The sequence below is a fragment of the Muscardinus avellanarius genome (assembly GCF_963383645.1).
Source record: "Muscardinus avellanarius genome assembly, chromosome: 16".
NCBI classification, from domain to species: domain Eukaryota; kingdom Metazoa; phylum Chordata; class Mammalia; order Rodentia; family Gliridae; genus Muscardinus; species Muscardinus avellanarius.
In genome coordinates this window covers 5955742-5980834 of record NC_137802.1, presented here as the reverse complement: position 1 = coordinate 5980834, position 25093 = coordinate 5955742, and the positions used below count along the sequence as shown (strand labels likewise).

Below are 25093 nucleotides of genomic sequence, written 5' to 3'. Positions count from 1 at the left end.
TGCCAGGAGAGCCTTCCTACCCCTCTGTCCCGTGCCGGGCCCAGGAACATGCCTGGCCTGCGTAGCCTGGGCTTGGGAGGCCCTGGCGCACCAGGACAACTCTCCTCTTTGCCTAGGTTAGCAGAATTGGCACCTGTTATCTGCAGCCAAGCGGTCTTACAACTCCAGCCCGTTTGGGACCCTGTGCAGTGTGGGTCTACTGAAGCACGGCGATCCGGAGGCCCTGGGAGCACCTGGCGCGGGGCGGGACGGGCCTTTGAAGGAAGAGCCTTGTGGAAACGCAGAGATGCCTTGTCCCAGCACCTCGGACACTCTGAATAACTGTGCTCCTCTCCCCCACCTGGCCAGGCCAGCCACCTTTAAGAGGTGCGCGCCAAGTTTCTTACCCTTCCACAGAGAAGGCAGTCTGTCAGTGTTTGTCAGATTAAATCGAGTTCAGTGCTCATGGTTACTAAGCATCCTTATTTTCCTACTTTAGAGAACAGAGAAAAGATGGCTGTTTAGGCTGCCAACAGACCGAAGTGACAGTAATAAAGCAGGGGTCCCTGGAAGACTGAGCCAGCAGAAAATCCTCCCTAGGGAACCAAGGCAAGCCTCCAGAGGTCTGGGCCGCCCCGAATGGCTAACCCAAAGCCCAGGAGTGGCAGGAAGGTGAGGTAGTTTTCGTCCCCCAATGGCTGCCTCTGTGGTAGCTGCCTTCCTGAAGGCTGCCTCTGTGATAGCTACCTTCCTGATGGCTGCCTTTCTGATGACTGCCTCCCCCATAGTTGCCTTTCTGAAGGCTGTCTCCCTCATGGCTGCCTTTCTAATGGGTGCCCCCCTGAAGGCTGCCTCTTAGATGACTGCCTCTCGCATGGCTGCCTCCCTGATGGCTGCCTCCCTGAAGGCTGTCTCTCTGACAGCTACCTCCCTGAAGGCTGTCTCTCTGAAGGCTATCTCTCTGAAGGCTGCCTCCCTGAAGGCTGTCTCTCTGATGGCTGCCTCCCCTGAAGACTGTCTCTATGTTGGCTGCCTCCCTGAAGGCTGCCTTCCCCATGGCTGCCTTTCTGATGGCTGCCTCCCTGATGGCTGCCTTATCAGAAACCAAGTGTCATGGCAGTGGCAGTACTGGCATTAGCTCAAGGTCTCTCTCCTGCCATAGGAGCTCCCCAGTTAATGACTGAGTGGCCACCTCCCTGGAAGCCCTGCTCTTTCTATCACTCTAGCCTGGGGCCACCATGTTAGGAGGCAGAATGAAAGAGATCAGTCCCGTTGTCCCTTCCTTCCTTCCTTCCTTCCTTCCTTCCTTCCTTCCTTCCTTCCTTCCTTCCTTCCTTCCTCTGGATCACACACCAAGCTGTAGATGTGCCATGAACCACCTCCTGTTCATTGCTGTTACCTCTCAAGGTTTTGACAAAGTTTCAAGTCATCCACTTCACACTGATAGATGACTGCTGATAGAATGATTGAGTTAGTTATTCATAAACAGGATCTCCAGCCGGGTGTGGCGGCGCGCGCTTGTCATCCCAGCATTCCGGAGGCTGAGACCGGAGGATCATAGTTCGCGGACAGCCTCAGCTACTTAGCAAGGCCTTTTGCGACCCAGTGAGACCCTGTTTCAAAATGAAGAATAAAAGCCGGGCGTGGTGGCGCAGCTCGTAATCCCCGTGCTTGGGAGGCTGAGACGGGAGGATCATGCAGGTTCGAAGCCAGCTTCAGCTGGCCTTAAGAGACCCTATTTCCAAATAAAATATAAAATAGGTCTGGGAGTGTAGCTCGGAGGTAGATGGCCCCTGGGTTCCATCCCCGGTACCGAAATAAACAAATAATAAATAAATAAATAAATAGAAAAAATAAAATAACCGGGTCTCACTAAGTTGCTGGGGCTGGCCTTGAACCTATGATCCTCCTGGCTCAGCTCCCGCCCCCACAAGCTGAGCTTACAGGCGTGTGCCACCATGCCCGGCTTCTGATTGCTGACTGAGATGACAGGTTCTGGGTTCCTGTGGACAAAAGGCACCCTGTCATCTCCTGCTCGCAGCGCAGCGCCAGGGTCCCCCAGGAGCTTCCTGCCCACACAGGATTTAAGGGAATCTAGCAGTCAGGTTTCTCATTGGTGTTTCTGAGGCACAGCCAGGCCTCCGACACCTTCAAAGAACACAACACCTGCGGCCCCTCCCAGCCTCCTGCCCCGCGCAGCCCCAGCACAGCAGCCGCCGCTTTCTTGAGTGAAGGCGTATTTTTAGACTCTACTGCTAAGGCGTGAGCAGGCGGGGGTGGGGGCGTGGGCAGGCCAAGGTTTTTCTACAGGATGACCCCATTTCTACTCAAACAATTTCAGGGAGGGCGTCGAGGGGGGGCAGCCTTCATGTTGTCTCAGAAATTGGGACTTCGGCTAGGTGTGGTGGTGCGCGCCAGTGATCCCAATACTTGAGAGGCTGAGATGGGAGGATGGTGGGTTTGAGGCCGGCCTCAGCAACTCAGTGAGACCCTGTTTCAAAATAAAAAGGCCTGGGGGTGTAGCTCAGAGGTGAGTACCCCTCGATTCAATCCCAGCGCCACACACGCACAAGTCATTTACCAAGTTGTGCCTCTTTCGCGTGTGAGGTCCTGTTTATATGCAAGAAGAGGAAAAGTCTGGGCTGAGGATGAAGCTCAGAGGTGGAGTGCTTGTCGGGCACACCTGGGAATCCCGTGGATTGATCCCCAGCAAACACCAAACACCAAGCCAAAGCAAAAAAATACAGCACTTGGGAGGCTGAGACAGGAGGATTGCAGGTTTGAGGACAGCTTTAACAACCGAGACTTTGTTTTGAAATAAAAATAAAATGGAGCCGGGCATGGTGCATACCTGTAATCTCAGTGCTTGGGAGGCTGAGACACGAAGAACGCACAGGTTCAAAGTCAGCCTCAGCTACTTAGTGAGACCCTGTTTCCAAATAAAATATAAAAAATAGGTCTGGGAGTATAGCCCGGAGGTAGGAGGGCCCCTGGGTTCCATCCCCAGTACCACAAACACACACACAAAAAGGGAGGATGGGCGCACGCTTGTCATCCCAGCATTTGGGAGGCGGAGACGGGAGGCTCGCGGTTCGCGCACAGCCTCAGCTACTTAGTGAGGCCCTCCGCAACTCAGGGAGACCCTGTTTCAAAATACAGAATAAAAAATAGGGCTGGGGTGTCACTCAGAGGTAGAATGCCCCTGGGCTCCATCCCCAGTACCATTAAATAAACAAACAAACAAACAAACAAATACATAAAATAAAATGGGGCTGGGGTTGGATCTCAAAGGCTCACGATCCCCAGTATAAAAGAAAGGAAGGAAGGGAGGAAGGAATGTAGGAAAGAAGGGAGGAAGGGAGGGAGGAAGGGAGGGAGGGAGTGAGGGTCTGAGGACGCTGTTTATTGGCTGCTCTGCCAGGTTACAGCCGCACTCTGCCCAGCCTTCTAGGTGCTGCTTTCCCCAGTGCTGGGTGGCCGTGTCAAAGGTTAAAGGTGACCCAGGAATGCTGGAGAACTCGGGGCGCGACCCCCACATTGAGCGCCCTCCCTGGGCCCCTGGCCCTTCACAGCTGGACCAGGGAACTGCGTCCAGGGTGTCGGGGCTGGACAGGCCCGCGAGGTCAGCTCAGGTGCCCGGGGGGCCAGCGCACACCAGCGGGGGGGGGGGGGGGTGGCCGGGGTCACAGCTGTGGGTCCCTGGGCTGCGAGGGCTTCTCAGGGGCTCAGCCTCGAGAGAGGAAGGTGGGACCTGGCCCCACTAGACAGGGAAGGAGGCGGATGTCCACAGAAGCTTCCAGCCAGGGACAGGGAGCGGGGAGGAGCGCAGGTGATGGAGGAGGCCTGGGGACAGCATTCGGGGCCCAGCCCCAGCCCCCTGAAAAGGCGGGCATGAGGAGCAGACAGGAATGGCTTCCTGCGCCCACCTGACCCAGCCCTCTCTACCATGTGGCCTCAGGGCCCGGGTGGACGGTGGAAGGCGGGCCCGCGAGGCCTCTTAAAGGCTGTGTCACCCGGCTGGAGCACCACCACCCAGGGCTTTATTTTGGTGGGATGAGGAGAAAGAAAATAAGTATTTTGCTGCCAGGCGTGGGGGCGCACGCTTGTCATCCCCGCGCTTGGGAGGTAGAGACAGGAGGATCGTGCTGGTTCGAAGCCAGCCTTGCTGCCTTAAGAGACCCTGTTTCCAAGTTAAAAAAATATATATATAGCCAGGCGTGGTGGCGCACGCTTGTAATCCCCGCGCTTGGGAGGCGGAGACAGGAGGATCGCGCTGGTTCGAAGCCAGCCTCGCTGGTTTAAGAGACTCTGTTTCCACATAAAAATGTTAAAAAAAATAGGTCTGGGAGTGTAGCCCGTGGGAGTGTATCCCGGAGAGGTAGAAGGGCTTCCAGGAACCCCAGTACCACCAAAAAAAAAAAAAAAATATATATATATATATATATAATGGGTCTGGGAGTGTAGCCTGGAGGCAGAAGGGTTTCCAGGAACCCCAGTACCACCTAAAAAAAAAAGAAAAGAAAAAGAAAGAAAAGTATTTTGCAACACATATATAATACATTAATATTATATGTTAATATGATTTTTGTTTGGTGGTACTGGGGGTGGAACCCAGGGGCTTTCTACCTCTGGGCTATACTCTCAGACCTATTTTATATTTTATTTGGAAACAGGGTCTCACTGAGTTGCTGAGAGCCTCACTAAGTAGCTGAGGCTGGCTTCGAACCCGTGCGATCCTCCTGTCTCAGCCTCCCAAGCGCGGGGATTACAAGCGTGCGCCACCACGGCTGGCTATATTAGTATAAACCTATATTATACATATACGCTACTGGAGATTGAACAGAGGTGTTCTACTTCTGAGCTATAACCCCTAGCCTCTTGTTTTTTTGTTTTTTTTTTTTAGCAGTACTGGGGATGGAACCCAGGGGCATTATACCTTCGAGCTACACTCCCAGCCCTATTTTTTTTTTTCTTACTCTTTATTTTGAAACAGGGTCTCACTGAGCTGCAGGGGGCCTCGCTAAGTAGCTGAGGCTGGCTGCGAACCGCGATCCTCCTGTCACAGCCTCCCGAATGCGGGGATGACAAGGATGCGCCCCACGCCTGGCTTCATTTCTGATTTTGAGACAGACTCTTGTCAAGTTGTCAAGGGTCTCACTAAGTTGCAAAGGCTGGCCTCAAACCTGTGATCCTCCAGCCTTGGCCTCCCTGAGTACTGGGATCATAGGCAGCATGAACATTTAAATCCCGAGGCCTCCATTTTACCCCTCACTGGAGGGAGAGCAGGAGAGAGGCTTTGGCAGAGACTCACCTTCCTTGGTCTGGAGAAGTGGGGCGAGGGAAGGCGGCCTACCTGGATGAGGGCCAGCACTTTGTCCTGAACAATGGTGGGGGGGTTGTTCTTGGGAGAGATGATTTTGACCAGGACGCTGTCAATGAAGTCGCGGTTGGCCACCAGGATGTGGAAGCGGTGGCCACAGTTCTTGACACAGGTCTCCAGCACCTGATGGGGGAGGGAGGGCGAAAGGTCACTACCGCAGAAGCTGGGAAGGGCAGCGGAGCTCTCCGTTCCCGTGTGTGTGTGTGTGTGTGTGTGTGTGTGTGTGTGTGTGTTTGGGATTGGACCTTGGTGTGCTCTACCTCCGCACAACACCTGCAGCCCTTTTTATTTTCTATTTTTTTTTTGGGGGGGTACTGGGATTGAACCCAGGGGCATTCTATCTCTAAGCTACACTCCCCAGCACAATTCAAATTTTTATTCTTTATTGTGTTTTTATTTTTTATTTTTTGTGGTACTGGGGATGGAACCACCCCCCCACCCGGGTTCTACGTCTGAGTGACACCCCCAGCCCTATTTTTTATTCTTTATTTTGAAACAGGGTCTCACTGAGTTGCAGAGGGCCTCACTAAGTAGCTGAGGCTGTCCACAAACCAAGATCCTCCAGTCTCGGCTTCCCCAGTGCTGGGACTACAAGTGTGCACCACCACACTCAGCTTATTATTTTAAAATAAGGTCTAAGCCGGGCGTGGTGGCGCACACTTGTAATCCCAGCATTTGGGAGGCTGAGACCTGGAGGATCGCGGTTCGCGGACAGCCTCAGCTACTTAGTGAGGCCCTCTGCAACTCAGTGAGACCCAGTTTCAAAATAATGAATAAAAAATAGGGCAGGGGGGTGTAGCTCGGAGGTTAAATGTCCCTGGGTTCCATCCCCAGACCCACAAAATAAAATAAAATAAAATAAGGTCTAAGTAGCTGAGGCTGGCCATGAACCGCAATCCTCCTGTCTCAGCCTCCGGGTTACTGGGATTACACGCATCCACCAACATGCCTGGCTCTTATTTTATTTTTTTGGTGGTACTAGGGGTGTAACTTACTGGCTTTTCTACTTCCGGGCTACACTCCCAGACCTTTTTTATACTTTATTTGTAAACAAGGTGTCACTAAGTTGCTGAGAGCCTCACTAAGTAGCTGAGGCTGGCTTTGAACCTGTGTGATCCTCCTGTCTCATCCTCCCAAGCGTGGGGATTACAAGCGTGCGCCACCACGCCCGGCTCTTATTTTCCTTTTCTTTCTTTCTTTCTTTCTTTCTTTCTTTCTTTCTTTCTTTCTTTCTTTCTTTCTGGAGGTACTGGGGATGGAACCCATGGGCATTCTACCTCTAAGCTATATCCCCAGCCTTATTTTTTTATTCTTTATTTTGAAACTGGGTCTCACTGAGTTGCAAAGGGGCTCACTAAGTTGCTGAGGCTGTCCACGAACTACGATCCTCCGGTCTCAGCCTCCCCAATTCTGGGATTGCAAGTGTGCGCCACCACGCCCGGCTCTTACTCGTTTTTAACGTAGGATCTCAGTAAGTTGCAGAGGCCGGCCTGGAAGCAGCCATCCTCCTGCCTCGGCCCCCAAGGACTGGGACTGGAGGTGTGCGCCTGGAAGCAGCCATCCTCCTGCCTCGGCCCCCAAGGACTGGGACTGGAGGTGTGCGCCTTCTCACTTGGCCTTCTTAGATTTTCTATTTTGAACCTGGGTCTTGCTGAGTTGCTGAGGCTGGCGCTGGACTGATCCTTCCGCCTCAGCCTCCCGGTCCTGGGATGGCAGGCGCCCACGGGCCCCGCTTGCTCCTGGATCACCCTGGCGCCTCCTCCGGAGCCAGGCCTCCCCGGGCCTGGGCATGCGTTCCCACACTCTAATTCACTCTGTCCTCCCGGGGATGACAAATGGCCCCTTGCTGACTGAAGTCTCCTGTCCCTGCACAATAATCAGGCAATTAGTGGGTAATTGAGGCCCAGCTTTGCATGAGAAGGATGCTGGCGTTTTAATGGCTTCAAAATGACTGAGCGGGTCCCTGAAAATTAGCATTTTAACTCCTCTCTCCCGGGCCTCTGGGTGCGAGGCCTCAGCCAGTGAGAGACAGGCTCTGTCGCGGTGACAGCTTGAATTGCCTGGCGAGTTACTGGCCCTTCCTTGAGGGGCGCATGCATGTACACACACACACACACACACACACACACACACACACACACACACACACCATCTCTCCCTGCTTCTGCAAATAAACCTGGCGAGGATGCAGGGTCTTCCATCCTTAACAGTCTGTGGGTCTCGGGGCTCAGGTGGCTTCCAGGGGCCATGCTGGAATTGAGTGCTGCCTGGAAGGGCCACGGGCCACGCTGCTCAGGAGGAAGTGGGGGGCCCAGGACAAGTCCCTCTGCGGTGTGGACAACGGGCCCTCCCTCATGGGATTGTTGGGAGTAGCAGAGGACATACGTGTAAAGCTCTGTAGCAATGTCCTGCGCAGGGCGGGGACCAGTGAAGGACGCTACGAATACAGAACACAATTGAGAAGGCCGCTGCACACACACACGAATAAAGGCATAAGCCAGGCGAGGTGCGCATGCCTGTAATCTCGGGAGGCCGAGAGGGGAGGATCGCGGGTTCGCGGTCAGCCTCAGGCACTGAGCGAGGCCCTCGGCATCTTAGTGAGACCCTGTTTCAAAGCCAAAAACAAGGCAGATGGGGTGGCGCATGATTGTAAGGTAGTGAGACTCCCAGCAACCTTGCGTGGCTCTGTTTGAAGATAAAAAGAAAAAAGGACCGGGCGTGGCGGCAAGCGCTTGTTATCCAAACATTAGGGAGACTGGGACGGGAGGATCGGTTTGCGGCCAGCCTCAGCTACTTAGTGAGGCCCTCGGCAACTCTGAGACTGTTTCAGAATAAAGAATAACAAGGCTGGGGGTGTAGCCTGGAGGTTGAAAGGCCCTCGGTTCCATCTCCAATACCGCAAAATTCAATCAATCAATCAATGAATAAAAACAGGGTTCAGGAAATAGCTCAGAGGTAGAACGCCCTTGGTTCCATTCCCAGTAAACACAAACACACACACACACACACACACACACACACACACACACACACACACGTGTGCGATTAAGATCAGTTAATAGGGTGAACAGAGCCATCAAGGTAGAACGAGACCCTGCAAAGTGTGCCCGTGGGGCCTTGGGTCCAGGGACTGGGGTCCTGGGCACTCTCAGGTCTCTCTAATGCACCAAACGTGCCGCTGCATTTGCAGCAAAAACCTATCAGGAAAATTGAGAAGACATCCCGGCAGGCTCGGGAAGGGGAAAGTTCGGATGCCAAGAAAGTGTGTGGTGGCGCGCGCTTGAAATCCCAGCATTCGGGAGGCTGAGACCGGAGGATCGTGGTTCACCGACAGCCTCAGCTACTTAGTGAGGCCCTCTGCAACTCAGTGAGACCCGGTTTCAAAATAGAGAATAAAAAATAGGGCAGGGGGTGTAGCTCAGAGGTCAAATGCCCTGGGTTCCATCCTCAGACCTACAAAAAATATAAAATAAAAATAAAATAAAATAAAGAATAAAAAACAGAGCTGGGGGTGTAGCTTGGAGGTAGAATGTCCCTGGGTTCCCAGGTACTGCAAAGGAAGGAAGGAAGGAAGGAAGGAAGGAAGAAAGAAAGAAAGGGAAAGGAAAGGAAAGGAAAGAAAAGAAAAGAAAAAGAAAAAGAAAAAGAAAAAGAAAAAGAAAAAGAAAAAGAAAGAAAGAAAGAAAGAGCGAGCCTGGTCGGGTCAGAGCCTAGCCCTGGCACGGGTGTGACTGGGACCAGCTCATTCTGACTCCTTGTCTCACATTCTGAGAAAAGAAAATAATAACTTCAAGCCTGTGAGCCTGTTTCTCAACAGGCCTCTTTTCCTTCATTATTCAAATCCCAACTTCCTGGCAGAAAGAACCTTCCCTAATAAGTTTTTGGTTTGGGCTTGGGCAAAAAAAGCCAAAGCGCTTCTCTGCTTTAAAAGGAAACATGTTATCATCGTTTTGGGTAAATAACCTACTATTGCAAATCTACAGAGAAGTCGACATGCTGACCTGCTATCGTTTCTATTCTAAGAACTTTCTGTGGCCCAGATTTGGCCACATCTGAGAAGCTGTTCGCTTTCGAGACAGAAATAGCACCTGAAGTCTCCCTTTGAGTCCCCTGACATCTTAAGAAGGGCAAAAAACCTGGCCTCTGCTTCTTGAAAGAAGCCACACAGATAACTTTTTTAGGAATATTTGTAACTACTTTCTGTTTTGACCCCAAAGAGAAGATCCTTTTGTGTTGGCGACCCAGCTCGGCCTCTCGCCAGCTGCGAAGGCTGGGCCAAACCTCTGGACCTCTGTGAACCTCAGTCCCTTCATCAGTCTGAGGAGGCATAATGAACCTACTTTGGAAAATGGCTGTAAACATCTGTATCAGTCTCTGGAAAGCTTAGCACAGAGCCGGGTGTGGTGACTCACGCTCGTCATCCCAGTATTTGGGAGGCTGAGACAGGAGGATTTCGGTTTGTGGACAACCTCAGCTACTTTGCAACGCAGTGAGACCTTGTTTCAAAATAAAGAATAAAAAATAGGGCCTGCAGTTTGAAGGTAGAATGTCCCTGAGCTGCACCCCCAGTACCACAAAACAAAAACAAAAATAAAAAACACAACAGCTTAGCGCAGTCCAGGACAGGGACTGAGTCGTGGAAATAAATCCCCGCCTCTTTTTATTTGTAGTACTAGGGACTAAAGCCAGGGCTTAGTACATGCTAGGCCAGGGCTCTACAACAGGGCTCTTTAATTTTTATTTTGAGACAGCGTCTCACAAGCCAGGTGTAGTGGTGTGTTCATGTAATCCTAGTACCTAGGAGACTGAGACAGGAGGATCACAGGTTTGAGGCCAGACTCATCAATTTTACGAGACTCTCAATAATTTAGTGAAACCCTTAGCAACTTAGCAAAACCTTGTTTCTTTTCCTTTTTCTTTTCCCTCCCTCCCTCCCTCCCTTCCTTCCTTCCTTTTTTGCCGTATTGGGGATGGAACCCAAGAGTATTCTACCTCTGAGCTAACCCTCAGCCCTATTTTTCAGTCCTTTATTTATGTATTTTTTTTTTTTTTTTTGCAGTACTGGGGATGGAACGCAGGGCATTCTACCTCCGAGCTTCACCTCCAGCCCTATTTTTTATTCTTTATTTTGAAATAGGGTCTCCCTGAGTTGCAAAGGGCCTCACTAAGTAGCTGAGGCGGGCTGTGAACCGTGATCTTCCCATCTCAGCCTCCCAAATGCTGGGGTTACAAGCGTGCGCCACCACACCCGGCATTGATTGGAATATTTTTATAAAGAGGAATCTAACACCCACTGTCTCAGAGCAGGCTAGTGGCAGGAAGGGGACTGACCCCAGCCTCCTCAGCTCTGGGCTTTTGTACCCAGCTGTAATAACCATGCCTGATCTTCTGCTGGTAAACATTTACCAAACTGCGGCTCACCCACTATGTCAGAGGAAGGCAGAAAACCCCAGGGTGAAGACTCCAGGCTCCACTGGGCGCCAGCAGCCTGGGGCCGAGGGCAGAGGGAAGGCCCTGGGGGAAGAGGGGGCAAGAGTGCCGCACTCACCGTCAGTGCCAGCATCACTTCCCGGTAGTTCCGGTTCCCACTGAGCCTCTTCTTCAGGGCTCGGATGGCGTCCTTTGGCCTGGAGAACGGGGTAGACACAGTGAGATCCTCGCACGTCCCTTTTGGGGTGCTGTTCTGCAGACTGACTCCTGTTTCCGTCACTCATGCAGATACAAGGTTGTTCACTGCAGCCTGTTTCTAAACCTGAAGGATCAGACACAAACTGAACGGCCACCAGACCGGAAACAGGCTCGACTCATTGTGGCTCGTCCACAAGGCAACTCAGTGAGACCCCGCCTCCAAATAAAGAATAAAACACAGGGGCCGGGCGTGGTGGCACATGCCTGTAATCCCCGCGCTTGGGAGGTGGAGAAAGGAGGATCGCGCAGGTTTGAAACCAGCCGCACTGGCTTAAGAGACCCTGTTTCCAAATAAAATATAAAAAATAGGTCTGAGGCTGGGCGTGGTGGCTCACGCTTGTAATCGTCACGTTTGGGAGGCTGAGACAGGAGGATTGTGCAGGTTCGAAACCAGCCTCAGCTACTTAGTGAAGCTCTCAGCAACTTAGTGAGACCCTGTTTCCAAATAAAATAGAAAATGGGTCTGGGAGTATAGCCCGGAAGTAGAAAGCCTCTGGGTTCCACCCTCAGTACCACCACCAAAAAAAAAAAAAAAAAAAAAAAAAAAAAAAAAGGTCTGGGAGTGTAGCCCGGAGAGTGTAGCCCGGAGGTAGAAACCCCAGTACCACAAAAAAAAAAAAAAAAAAAAAAGTGTGCCACCATACCTGGGTCTATTTATTTTTGAAAGAGAGTTTCCCTGGGTTCTTGGGGGTCTTATTAAATGTCTGAGGCTGGCCTCCAACCTGCAAACCTTTGAATTTGCTATCTCAGCCTCTCAACTACTGGGATTCCAGGTGTGCACCACCATGTGGAGCTTTTGTTTTTTGTTTTTTTTAATACTGGGGATAGAACCCAGGGGCATTCTACCTCCAAGCTATATCCAGAGACCTATTTTATTATTTAAATTTTTTTTTTTTTTGTGGTACTGGGGTTCCTGGAAGCCCTTCTACCTCCGGGGTACACTCCCAGACCTATTTTACACTTTTTATTTGGAAACAGGGTCTCTTAAGCCAGCGAGGCTGGCTCCGAACCTGCGCCATCCTCCTGTCTCCGCCTCCCAAGCGTGGGGATTACAAGCGTGCGCCACCACGCCCGGCCCTATTTTATTTTTTATTTTGAAACAGAGTCTTGCTAGGTTGGTGAGAGCCTCACTACTTGCTGAGGCTGGCCTGGAACCTGCAATCCTCCAGTCTCAACCTCCCAAGAACTGGGATTACAGGTGTGCACCAAGGCACCTGGCTCCAGGTTAGGTTTAAAATGAAAAACCGCTCTCCAGACTGCAGGAAGCGCTGCCTGAGCGCGCCTGGGCCAGCACGAGGTGGAGTATTTTTCTGTCTCTAGGGGCGACACTTCAGAGAAGAGATCTGAGCAGCCCCTAAGTCTCCAGGAGCTTCAGCAGATTAGAGGCTGGTGACAGGAACAGTAGAAAGCGTGCGTCCAGGCCAGGGCCAGGCCCCCCAGTGGTACTAGGGATGAAATCCAGGGGCATTCTACCTTCGAACTATACCCAACCCTATTTTTTATTCTTTATTTTTTGGAAACAGGGCCTCACTGAGTTGCAAAGGGACTAACTAAGTAGTAGTTGAGGCTGTTCTCGAACCATGAACCTCCTGTCTCAGCCTCCCGAATGCTGGCTGGGATTACAAGCATGCACCACCATGCCGGGCACCCCGCAGCCTCTTGATGCTGCCCTGCTGGCTGGCCATGGTCCCCGCACCTTTACCCCTCCATCAGTACCACACCTGTTCTTCTGGGAAGCTTTCTCTTTTCCCATTTCCCACCCCAGGAGGGAAGCCCTCGTGGCCCCCACTCCATCATGCTGCGCGCGCACGCGTGCACACACACACACACACACACACACACACAGCGCACCTGCCTCAGCAATGATCTCTCTTCCTGCATCCATCAGTTCCCCATCCCCCTCTGGGTCCCTCTGGCTTAGAGGCTGCTGCGTACAAAGATTCAAGGAGCTGAGAAAGGTCAGAGATGCTTGTGAAAATGACCCTGAGGCGACGGTACTCCGCACCAGCGCTTCGGCATGGCCTGGGGAGCGATGGGGAGCGATTCCCGCATCTCTGTGCCTGGCCCTCAGTGAGGGAGGGCTGGGAGAGCCCTGTAAATGGCGCCTGAATATTGCTTTCTTTCTGTTTTTTGGTACTGGGGATTAAACCCAGGGGTGTTGTACCTTTGAGCTATACCCCGGCCGCATTCCATTTTTTAAAATAAATTTTAAACAGGCTCTTGCTAAGTTGCTGATGGCCTATAAATAAATAAAATAATATTATGGAGGGGGTTCAATCCCCAGTACACACACACACACACACACACACACACACACACTGTAGTGGTTCTCAGCCTACACCGAGGAGAGGTCGGGCCCAGAGGGGAGGGTGCCCCTGGGCCACCCCTGAGCCGCAGGTCTAGAAGAGTATGCACATAGTTCATATTTGTTTGACACTCTTGCTTGTGGAGACTTTCAAACTGGGGACAGGAACGTGGAGAATTCAAAGAGCTGAAGGCTGGCAGGGGCCAAGGAGCCCGAGCGGCCTTCGAGGCTGTGCGGGAGGACCTGGCGGCTTGTGGAGCCGGAGCGGCCTGCTGAGCGCTGAGGCAGCGGCTGGCTGGGCGGGTGTTTTCATCTGTGTCGGTCCCTGACCAAAACATCTGCCCTTGACAACATACAGGAGGAAACGTGTATTTGGCTAATGGCTTCAAAAGTACAGACTCAGGCAGCCGTGCGGGCAGTGTGATGCGGTGGGGAAGGCTGAGCGCAACTTCTGGTGACCAGAGGCAGAGAGGGTAAAGGGAAGCCGCCAGAGACCCAAGGCCACAGCCCCAGTGACCTACCACTTACAAACTCCCCAGCCACGCCTGGACACACCCCTGCCCTCCAGCCACGCCCACACCCTTCACCCTGCCCCTGCCCCAGCCACGCCCACACACGCCCATGCCCTCCAGCCACGCCCATGCCCAAGCCAGTCACACATCCCCAGCACGCACCACTCCTCAGCCACGCCCAGTCCTCCAGCCAATTCTACATCCCAACCACGACCCACGCCCAGTCGGTCCCATAGCCCAGCCACGCCCACATCCTCTAGCCCCGCCCACACCCCAGCCAGTTCCACATTCCAGCCACGCCCCACATTCTCCAAACTTGCCCCACACCCCAGCCAGTCCCACATTCCCAAGCCACGCTCACATCCACCAGCCACGCCACATGCCCCAGCCAGTCCCATCCAGCCACGCCCACATCCTCAAGCCACGCCCACGCCCCAGCCAGCCCCATCCCAGCCACGCCCACATCATCCAGCCACGCCCCTTGCCCGCCCCCTCAGTCCCATCTCAGCCACGCCCACATCCTCCAGGAGCGCAGGTTCGCGGCCAGACTCAGCAAGTAGTGAAATGCTCATCAACCTAGTGAGACCCCGATTCCAAATAAAACCAAAATTGGGCTGGGGGTGTAGCTTAGAGGTAGAAGTCCCCAGGGACACACACACACACACACACACACACACACACACACACACACGAAGTCACCTGTGGGGACAGTGCAGATGAGAAAAAGACCTGCTGCCAGTGGACCTGGATCTCCTTCCTGGCCAGACTCCAGATGCTCCTTCTCTGCCCTGTGCACTCCAGAGTGGCCTTGTGGCTCTTTCTGGTACTAAAGGTGGAGCCCAGAGGCATTCTACTTCTGAGCTACACCTCCAGCCCTACTGCCCTACTTCCTTGCGGAGGCTGGCCTTGAACCTGCCATCCTCCTCCTGTCTCAGCCTCCCAAGTACTGGGATTGCAGGCTTGCGCCGCATCACCCAGCCAGGGTTCTCTTTTCATGAAAGTCAGACATACCACTTCTCTGCTCAAATCCTCCGCTGAGCTTCTCTTACCAGAAGGCCAAGCCAAAGTCACCTTGTGCCTACAGAGCCGCGCGTCTCTGGTCCCCACCAGATGGCTGACCTCACCCCCGGGGACCCTCCGCTCCTGGTCCACCGGCCACCTTGCTATTTCAAACACACCCACCCTTCCTCGCCGGGCTGCTGGCCTCACTGCGCCCTTGGCTTGGACAGTACCCCCTGCACTCCTCGCGCCCCACCGTACCATCTCCTGCAGGCCTGTCTGATGGCACCTTCTCAGTCAGACTTGGCTCCAGAACTCCACTTAAAAATGCTAATTCCAGCCGGGCGTGGTGGGCACCTTGTAATCCCGCGCTTGGGAGGCTGAGACGGGAGGATCGCACGGGTTCGAACCCAGCCTCAGCTACTTAGTGAGGCTCTCAGCAACTTAGTGAGACCCCCGTTTCCAAATAAAATATAAAAAAGGTCTGGAAGTATAGCCCGGAGGTAGAAAGCCTCTGGGCCTCTGGGTTCCACTCCCAGTACCACCATACCACCAAAAAAAAAAAAAAAAAAAAAAAAAAAAGCTAATCCCAGCCGGGCGTGGTGGCGCACGCTTGTCATCCCAGCACTTGGGATACTTGAGAGGCTGAGACAGGAGGATCACGGTTCGCGGCCAGCCTCAGCTACTGAATGAGGCCCTCTGCAACTCAGTGAGACCCTGTTTCAGAATAAAGAATGAAAAATAGGGCCGGGGGTGCAGCTCGGAGATAGGATGCCCCTGGGTTCCATCCTCAGTATCCCCAAAAATCAAACAAACGAAACAGCCAAACTTGAGCCCCGACTCCCGGGGCGGGCGGGGTGCGGCACGTACCCTTCCTCCGTCTCGTTGATGATGTCGCATATCTCCATGTTCAGCGCCCAGTCCTCGCTCTGCAGGGAGCCGTCTGTGGCCTTTTCTGTGAAATCAGAGAGAAGACCGGCTTACATTTCTCCCGGAAGAACAGGCCCTGGCAGGACAGGGGAAGAGACCCAACAGGCGGGCTGGGTCCACGGGTCCCATCTGGGGTTGCTGCGCTTCCGAAAGGACACCCCGGGGCCGGTGTCCCAACACCATCCCGCATCCTCCAAACTTGGAACCCGAAAACCTAGGGCAGGCCGGGGCCATCACAAACCACCCAGCACAGGAGGACGCCATGACAAAACTACAGATTCCAGAGCCGACCCGAGACCCGCCCCACACAACTGTCAAGTGGGTTCAACCTGCTACACGCTCCTCCAGAAGTATTTGCTTTTTTGTGTGTTTTTTGCGGTACTGGGAATGGAACCCAGGGGCATTCTACCTCCGAACGACACCCCCCAGCCTGATTTTTTATTTATTCTTTATTTTGAAACAGGGTCTCACCGAGTTGCAAAGGGCCTCACTAAGTAGCTGAGGCTGGCCGCCGACCCGGATCCTCCTGTCTCAGCCTCCCAGATACTAGGATTACAAGTGTGCGCCACCACGCTTGGCTTCAATTTGTTTATTTTTTGCGGTACTGGGGATGGAACCCTGGGGCGTTCTATCTCTGAGCTACACCCCAGCCCTATTTATTTATTTATTTATTTATTTGGTGGTACTGGGGGTGAAACCCAGAGGCTTTCTACCTCCAGGCTATACTCCCAGACCTATTTTCTCTTTTTTATTTGGAAACGGGGTCTCACTAAGTTGCGGAGAGCCTCACTAAGTAGCTTGGAGCCCGTGCGATCCTCCTGTCTCAGCCTCCCAAGAGTGGGGATTATAAGTGTGTGCCACCACGCCCAGCTCCCAGCCGTATTTTTTATTCTTTATTTTGAAACAGGGTCCCACTGAGTTGCAGAGGGCCTCACTAAGTAGCTAGGAGGTCCACAAACCAGCTTTTTTGTTCTACTGAATCAGGGTCTCACTAGGTTGCTGGGCGCCTCGCTAAGCTGCTGAGGCTGGCCTCCAACCTGCGACCCTTATGTATCAGCCTCCTGCGTCCTGAGATTACCTATATTTTACTTTATTTATATTTTACCTATATTTTACTTTTCTGCGTGTATATGTGTGGTGCTAGGGATCGATAAACCCAGTGGAATCCTACCTGTGAACTACACTCTCGGCCCTATTATATATTTTTTTATTTTTAAAATGGGGTCTCCTAAGTTGCTGAGGCTGGCCTTGAACCTGTGATCCTCCTGTTTCAGCCAACCAGAGTACTTAGGTTACGGGCACGCGCCACCATCACTGGCTAGTTCCTTTCAGAATACTGGGCATATCTAGTATTACTACCCAGTGAGGAGCCCCCTACCCACTGAAAGCCCTTTTCCTTCTTCCTCCACACTGGCGTGGAACACCCCTGAATGCCCTTCCTCTCGGGGGTCCCTCTGGGTTGCTGGGGCGGTGGACAATTGGACCGTTTTCCTCCCCGCTCTCACCAAAGGCGTGCTGCTGGTGCCAAAGGTCGCCCGGCGCCTCCTCTGCCGCCTGCTGCCGGCTGCTTCTGAGTTACTATATTTAAAATCAGAGCAGCAGCCCAGAGACCAAGGGGCCGCTGCGAGGCGGCTCCGGGCAGGGCCGCCTGGGGCTGCGGCTCAGGGCCGCTCCAGGGCGGACCGCCTCTGCGCCTCTGCCGCGCGCTCAAGGCTTCGGCGTTCTGGCCCTGGTCCTACCACAGGCAGGAGCCGGGTGTTTTCTTAATGGAGAAAATGCCATGACAACCACATCAGGATGACATGCCATCCCTTTTGGGGGGTGCAGGGTACTGGGAACTGGATGGGGGGGATTCTACGTCCAATCTACATCCCCAGCCCATTTATTTATTTATTTATTTATTTATTTATTTACTTATTTATTTATTTATTGCGGGGCTGGGGATGGAACCCAGGGGCATTTGACCTCTGAGCTACACCCCCTGCCCTATTTTATCTATCTATTGCAGGTCTGGGGATGGAACCCAGAGGCATTTGACCTCCGAGCTACACCCTCTGCCCTACTTTTTATTCTTTATTTTGAAACAGGGTCTCACTAAGTTGCAGAGGTCTCACTAAGTAGCTGAGGCTGGCCGCAAACCACGATCCTCCGGTCTCAGCCTCCCGAATGCTGGGATTACAAGCGTGCGCCACCACACCCGGCTTTTTTAAACTTTGAAACCAGGTCTTTAATTTTATGTTTTGGTTTTGGGGATTGAACCTTAAGGCATTCTACCTCCAAACTATACCTCCAGTCCAATTTTTAATTTTTTTAATTTTTTCTAACTTTAAAAAAGTTTCTTTTTTTTTTTTTTTGCGGTGCTGGTGATGGAACCCAGGGACGTCCTACCCCCAAGCTACACCCTCAGCCCTATTTTTCATTTTTTATTTTGAAACAGGGTCTCACTGAGTAGCAAAGGGCCTCACTAAGTAGCCGAGGCTGGCTTCGAACCTGTGCGATCCTCCTGTCTCAGCCTCCCAAGCGCGAGGATTACAAGCGTGCGCCCCCACGCCCGGCCAATGTTTTATTTATTTCAAAACAGGATGTCACTAGGTTTCTGAGAGCTTCGCTACGTTGCTGAGGCTGGCCTCAAACCTGCGATCCTCCTGCCTCCGCCTCCCAAGTACTGGGGTCACAAGCATGCATCACTCTTACGCCCAGCTTGAAACTAGATCTTACTAATACTTTTGCTGAGGTTGGGGTTCCTGCTAAATTGCTGAGGCTGGCCTCCAGCCTGTTATCTTCCCGTCTCGGCCTCCCAAGCACCGGGATTACCAGGCTTGCGCCACTGCACCTGGCTAAGAGATGCTACTCTGGCACTCAGGATTTAATAGAAGCGGTACCTGACTGTCCCGTCCCCGCCCCGCCCGGTCCGCGTCCCTGGCCAGCCAGGGGCCCCGGTGTCTCATCTTCACGGGTCCCAGATGGCTGGCTAGTGGGAATGACTCGCCCCGTTACTCCCGAAGTATCATTTCTGCTATCACACCGGGCTTTATTTTAGCATCTGACGATGTCTGTGTCAAAAGCAACGAGATTGCATTGTGCTTTCTTCTGGCCCTGGACCAGAGACCACGCGAAGGGAGCGTACACCGAGTGGTCCCAGTTCTGGGGCAATCAGATGCGAGTTCGCTCCCGCTTGCTGGGAGTTCTTTTATGCAGAGGAAAATAGGAATTGATTTGAGCGGCTCCGTCGGTCTGCCTTGCCGTGCTCGTCTCGTGGAGCCAGATAACCCACGGTTCTGTGCGTGAGGCGTTTTCAGCAAAGCAAGAGGAGACGTGTTCTTTGGGGGCTGGTGCCTTATAATCAAAATGTGTGTGTGTGTGTGTGTGTGTGTGTGTGTGTGTGTGTGTGCGCGCGCGTGTCTTTTTGCTTGGAAACTCAGAATCCCAGTAATTGAATAGAACGCGCTGACCCCAAGGGTAAGTTATCGTGCCTTTGAACCCCTTGCCGGTATTATTAGAGGAAGGAAGAAGGGTGAATATAAGGTTAATGGATTCTGCTGCTAAACCGAACTTGGAAATGAGGTTTCATTGATTTAATATTTCCTCTATTAAGCGCCCACGACTGCATCCCTTGTGGCCCTTTCCAAACGCAATCTCAGTCTGTCACAGCCCGAGTTCCGGGAAGAGGATGCAACCCCAGAGAGAGTGGGCCTCAGCCAGGCGCGGTGGCCCAGGCCTGTCATCCCAGTACCCGGGAGGCCGGGACAGGAGGATCGCAGGTTCAAGGCCAGCCTCAGCAATTTAGTGAGATTCTGTGTTTCCAAATTAAAAAATAAAAAGGGCTGGGGGGGGGGGTATAGCTTGGAGGTCACGTGCCCCTGGGTTCAAGCCCCAACCAAAATAAAATTAAAAAACAAAAAAAGAACAGGCCTGGCACAGAGCCATCATTTCATCATTTTCCCTGACAGGGAGGCTACTGGGATGATGGTCACACACGTGTCCCTAGCGTGTGACCCCAGTCATGAGTCCTGTCCTCTGGTGACTCAAGGAGGTAGGGGAGGGTGTCTGGAGGCAGCAGAGAAAAACAGGAGGCTAGAAGCACAGTCTATTTTTTTCTTTATCATCATCATCATTATTATTAATTATTATTATGTAGTACTAAGGATTGAAATCTGGGGCATTCTACTCCTGAGCTATACCCCTGGCCCTATTTATTTTATTTTTTTGTAGGTCTGGGGATGGAACCCAGGGGCATTCAACCTCCGAGCTACACCCCCTGCCCTAGTTTTATTCTTTATTTTTTGAAACAGGGTCTCACTGAGTTGCAAAGGGCCTCATTAAGTAGCTGAGGCTGTCCGCGAACAGCGATCCTCTTGTCTCAGCCTCCCGAATGCTGGGATTACAAGCGTGCGCCACCATGCCAGGCCCTATTTTTTTTTTTTTTTATTCTTTATTTTGAAACAGTGTCTCACTAAGTATTGGAGGGCCTCATTAAGTAGCCGAGGCTGTCCATGAACTGTGATCTTCCTGTCTCAGCCTTCCAAGTACTGGGATTACACCGTGATCCTACTGTCCGAACCTCCCAAATACTGGGATTACACGAACCGTGATCCTCCTGTCTCAGCTTCCCAAGTACTGGGATTACAAGCGTGCGCCACCAGCCCGGCTAGCACAGTCTATTTTATATGAATCCTCCAGCTCCAGTCCTCCATGTCCAGCCTGAATCTTTGGGTGGGTTCTGCCTCTGGGCAAAATCCTGGACTGCACCCCACCCGGCCTGCGATCCCAGGGGCGATACTTCCCCCTCTCCGGCCCCTTCAACCTCCCAGGAGCCTCTGCCCCCAGTCTTTGTGTCTTGCCCACACTGATGGGTGCAAGCTCGCACTGTGTTTCCTGGGTGCCACTGCGCCCTGCTCATCCAGTCTGGGGCTCACCACTGAGCCACACCCCCAGCCTTTTTTAATTTTACTTCTGAGGCAGGGGGGTCCCTCCCCAGCATGGCTCTGATTTCTTGAGAGACCTAGCCTTTTGCTTCCTGGCCCGGTGGCGGGGCTTTCCACACCCTGAGCTGAGTGCGCGTGGGGACAGGGTGTCTCTGGGGCGCATCTGGCTCTCACCCACGGCTGACGCTCAAGTGCTTTCTCGGCCCTGCTCGTCATGTGGGTAAAGGAATCAGATGCAGCCTCTGTGTTCGTCAGACTGGCGGCACCTGAGGGTTTTGGCTAGGATCGCTCCGAACCTTGGGAGCCTGCCCAGGCCCCCGGACACTGCAGCAGCGCCGCCGCGGCACTCGAGAGGAGGCAGGGTCTCACCTTTGGGGGTGGCTTTGTCGGGGAGCTCAGAGCTCTGCCTGTGGGTACCAAGTGTGATGAGTAAAAAGGATGGTGGAGAGGAGAATGGTGGAGAGGAGTATGTATTTTTGGTTAAAAAAAAAAAATGAGTGCTGCCGGGCATGGTGGCGCACGCTTGTAATCTCCGTGCTTGGGAGGCAGAGGCAGGAGGATCGCGCAGGTTTGAAGCCAGCCGCGCTGGCTGAAGAGACCCTGTTTCCAAATAAAAATATAAAAAAATAGGTCTGGGAGTGTAGCCCAGAGGAAGAAGGGCTTCCAGGAACCCCAGTACCACCAAAAAAAAAAAAAGAGTGCTAATTAAAACAATGAGTTTTTGGGGTACCAGGAGCACTTTACCTCCAAGCCACACCCCCAGCCCTTATTACATTTTTTTTTTCAGTAGTGGGGATGGAAACTAGGGGACTTCTACCTCTGAGCTACACCCCCAGCCCTATTTTTTTAATCTTTTATTTTGAAACAGGGTCTTACTGAGCAGGGTGTGATGGCACATGTTTGTAATCCTACCGTTCAGGAGGCTGAGACCGGAGGATCGCGGTTCACAGACAGCCTCAGCTACTTAGTGAGGCCCTTTGCAACTCAGTGAGACCCTGTTTCAAAATAAAGAATAAAAAATAGGGCTGGGGGTGTAGCTTGGAGGTCAAATGCCCCTGGGTTCCCTCCCCAGACCTGCCAAAACAAAAAACAAAAAAAGCAAAGAAAGAAACCGGGTCTCACTGAGTTGCAGAGGGTCTCACTAAGTAGCTGAGGCTGTCCTTGAACCACAGTCCTCCTGTCTCAGCCTCCCAAATGCTGGGTTTACAAGTGTGTGCCACCACACCCAGCTTCCATATTTTTATTTATTTATTTATTTTGTGTGTGTGTGGTACTGAGGATGGAACCCAGGGGCAATCTACCACCGGGCTGCACTCCCAGACCTATTTTACATTTTATTTGAAAACAGGGTCTCACTAAGTGGCTGAGAGCCTCACTAAGTAGCTGAGGCTGGCTCCGAACCTGCACGATCCTCCTGTCTCAGCCTCCCAAGTACTGGGATTACAAGCGTGCGCCACCACGCCCGGCTATTCTTTATTTTGAAACCGGGTCTCACTGAGTTGCGGAGGGCCTCACTAAGTAGCTGAGGCTGTCCGCAAACCGCGATCCTCTGGTCTCAGCCTCCCAAATGCTGGGATTACAAGCGTGTAATCCAGTAGAACAGGGCACTTCCAGCGTATACAGAGGTCATTTATTTTTATCATTGCAGTCCCAGTGGAAGTGTGGGTTGTATTAAGCTTTTGTTAAAATGGCAGTGGCGGGCCAGGTGTGGGGGGCCCTCCCCAACTCAGTGAGACCCTGTTTCCAAATAAAGAATAAAAAATAGGGTTGGGGTGGAGCTCAGAGATAGAATGCCCCTGGGTTCCATCCTCAGCACCGTAAAATAATAATAAATAATAATAATAATAATAATAATAAATTAAAATAAATGGAAAATAAGCCGGGCATGGTGGCGCATGCTTGTAATCCCAGCAGTCGGGTGGTAGAGACTAGATGATCGTGGTTTGTGGACAGCCTCAGCTACTTAGGCCCTTCACAACTCAACTGACGCACACCTGGAATCCCAAGACAGGGGAGGCTGAGGCAGGAGGATCGCAGGATGGAAGCCAGCCTTGGCGACCTAGCAAGAGACCCTGTTTCAAAAAAAAAAAAAAGAAAAAAGAAAAAAAGAAAGAAAGCCGGGTGTGGTGGCGCACACTTAAAATCCGAGCATTTGGGAGGCTGAGACAGGAGGATCGCACAGGTTCGAAGCCAGCCTCAGCTACTTAGTGAGGCTCTCAGCAACTTAGTGAGACCCTGTTTCCAAATAAAGTGTAAAACAGGGCTGGGGTGTAGCCCAGAGTTAGAAAGCCCCTGGGTTCTACCCCCAATACCACACACACACAAAATAAGTAAATAATAAAATAGGAGCCTGGCGGAGCTGGGCGTGGTGGCGCACGCTTGTTATCCCAGAATTTGGGAGGCTGAGATAGAAGGATTTGGGTTTATGGCCAGCCTCAACTACTACTTAGCGAGGCCCTTTGCAACTCAGTGAGTCCCTGTTTCCAAATAAAGAATAGAAAATAGGGCTGGGGGTGGAGCTTGGAGGTAGAATGCCCCTGGGTTCCATTCCTAGCATTGGAAAAAAAAAAAAAAATAGGGGCTGGGGGTGGAGCTTGGAAGTAGATCCTCCCTGGGTTCACTCCTTAGTACCCTCCCAATTAAAACAAAACAAGGGCAATAATAGTAGACTTTTCTTGCCGTTAGAACCCACAGGAAACACCTGACAGCCCCTCACCCAGAGAACCAGCGCGCCGCAGGCTGGGCTCCTGGCTCCTCCTCCTCCTCCTCTTCTGGCACTGGGGACTGAACTCAGGGGTGCTCTATCTCCGAGCTACATCCTCAGCCCTTTTTATCTGTGTGTGTGTGTGTGTGTGTGTGTGTGTGTGTGTGTGCGCGCGCGTGTGTGTGTGTTATTAGGGATTAAACCCAGGGGCATTCTATCTCTGAGCTACACTCCTAGCCCAATTTTTAAAAATTTTTATTTGGAAACAGGGTCCTGTTAGGTTGATGAGAGTCTCCCCACTGGCGGAGAATGTCCTCTCACCTGCGATCCTCCTGTCCCAGCCTCCCAAGCACTGGGATTACAGGTGTGCCCCACCATGTCGGGCTTCTTATCTTTTATTTTGAAACAGGGTCTTACTAAATTGTTCAGGCTGGCCTTGAACCTATGATACACGTGTCTCGGCCTCCAAGTGCTGGATTCTGGGCCTGTGCGCGGTGCCTGCATACTGCGGTTCTCCTGCAAAGGGCTCTCTGCCAGCGCCTGCCCTGCGCGCCCCTCCTGACCGTTCAATGTACCGCCACTGCCACCTACAGGTAAAGGCCGCGCGTAGCCAAGCCCACCAGATTCCACACCCTGTCTCTAGCCGTGAGGATTTGAGGGTTTCCAAGCTAGGAAAGTGCCAAGCCTGGCAGCTCCAAGGGGATCGCCTTCTGGAAGAAAGGCCCCGAATGTGGCCTTGCTTACCTAGGGGGATTCAGAAACAGCCAAGGCGCCATCTCCTTAAGAATCAAAATGTCAAAAGTCCTACGGGGCTTAGAGCCATCTAGTTAAGAGTCACACTTAGCCAGGCCCGGGGACCCACGCCTGCAATCCCAGTACTTTGGAAGCGGAGATGGGAGGATCGCAGATTCGAGGCCAGCCTGGGCAATTTAGTGAAAACACACACACACACACACACACACACACACACACACACACCCTGTGCAACGTAGTGAGACTCTGTTTCAAAACAAAAAGGGTGCAGCTTGGAGGTAGAATGCCCCTGGGTTCAATCCTCAAAGAGTCAAGGTTCCTGGCCCCTGGAAAGTAGCACTGGGGGAGTGGGAGGCGGAGGGGAAAGTCCCACAGGGGGACCGCTCATCAAGACTTCAAAAGGATGAGCATCCATCCATCCCTTTCACAGAAAAATGGAAAGAAAGGGGTGAGTGAAGACCCCGCCTTACCAAGGGCACCTTTGGTCTTATGCATGCTGGGGTCTGCCTGCTGGCAAGCGCGCTATGTCTGAGCTACACCTCCGGCCCTTTTTTGCTTTATTTTATTTTATTTTTGTAGTACTGGGGATGGAACCCAGGGGCATACTACATCCAAGATACACTCTCAGCCCTATTTTTTTATTCTTTATTTTGAATTTGGGTCTCACTGAGTTGCAAAAGGCCTCACTAAGTCGCTGAGGCTGGCCGCGAACCGTGATCCTCCTGTCTCAGCCACCCGAATGCTGGGATTTGGGATTCATGCACCACCACGCCCAGTTTATGCTTTATTTCAAAAAGGAAAAAAAAAAAAAAAGTAGCTGAGACTAGCCACAAACCTGTGATCCTCCTGTCTCAGCTTCTCAAGTCCTGGGGTTACAGTGTGCACCACCACGCTGGCCTATTTTCTGTTTAGAAACAG

The 25093-nt window shown here is 52.4% G+C and overlaps 1 protein-coding gene across 11 annotated transcripts in view; it reads right to left on the bottom strand.

Moving 5' to 3' along the window:
- TOM1L2 (target of myb1 like 2 membrane trafficking protein) overlaps positions 1-25093 on the bottom strand; it is a gene marked incomplete at both ends in the record, with an annotated part of 103234 nt that overhangs the window by 36449 nt on the left and 41692 nt on the right. For 9 of the 11 annotated variants that reach the window (XM_080713348.1, XM_080713351.1, XM_080713352.1 and 6 more), the window contains 3 exons: positions 5333-5482; positions 10908-10986; positions 15734-15818. In XM_080713348.1, coding sequence (XP_080569474.1) covers positions 5333-5482; positions 10908-10986; positions 15734-15818 — 314 coding nt within the window. The remainder of the gene's footprint in view (positions 1-5332; positions 5483-10907; positions 10987-15733; positions 15819-25093) is intronic. The other 2 variants (XM_080713357.1, XM_080713350.1) reach the window with 1 other exon arrangement.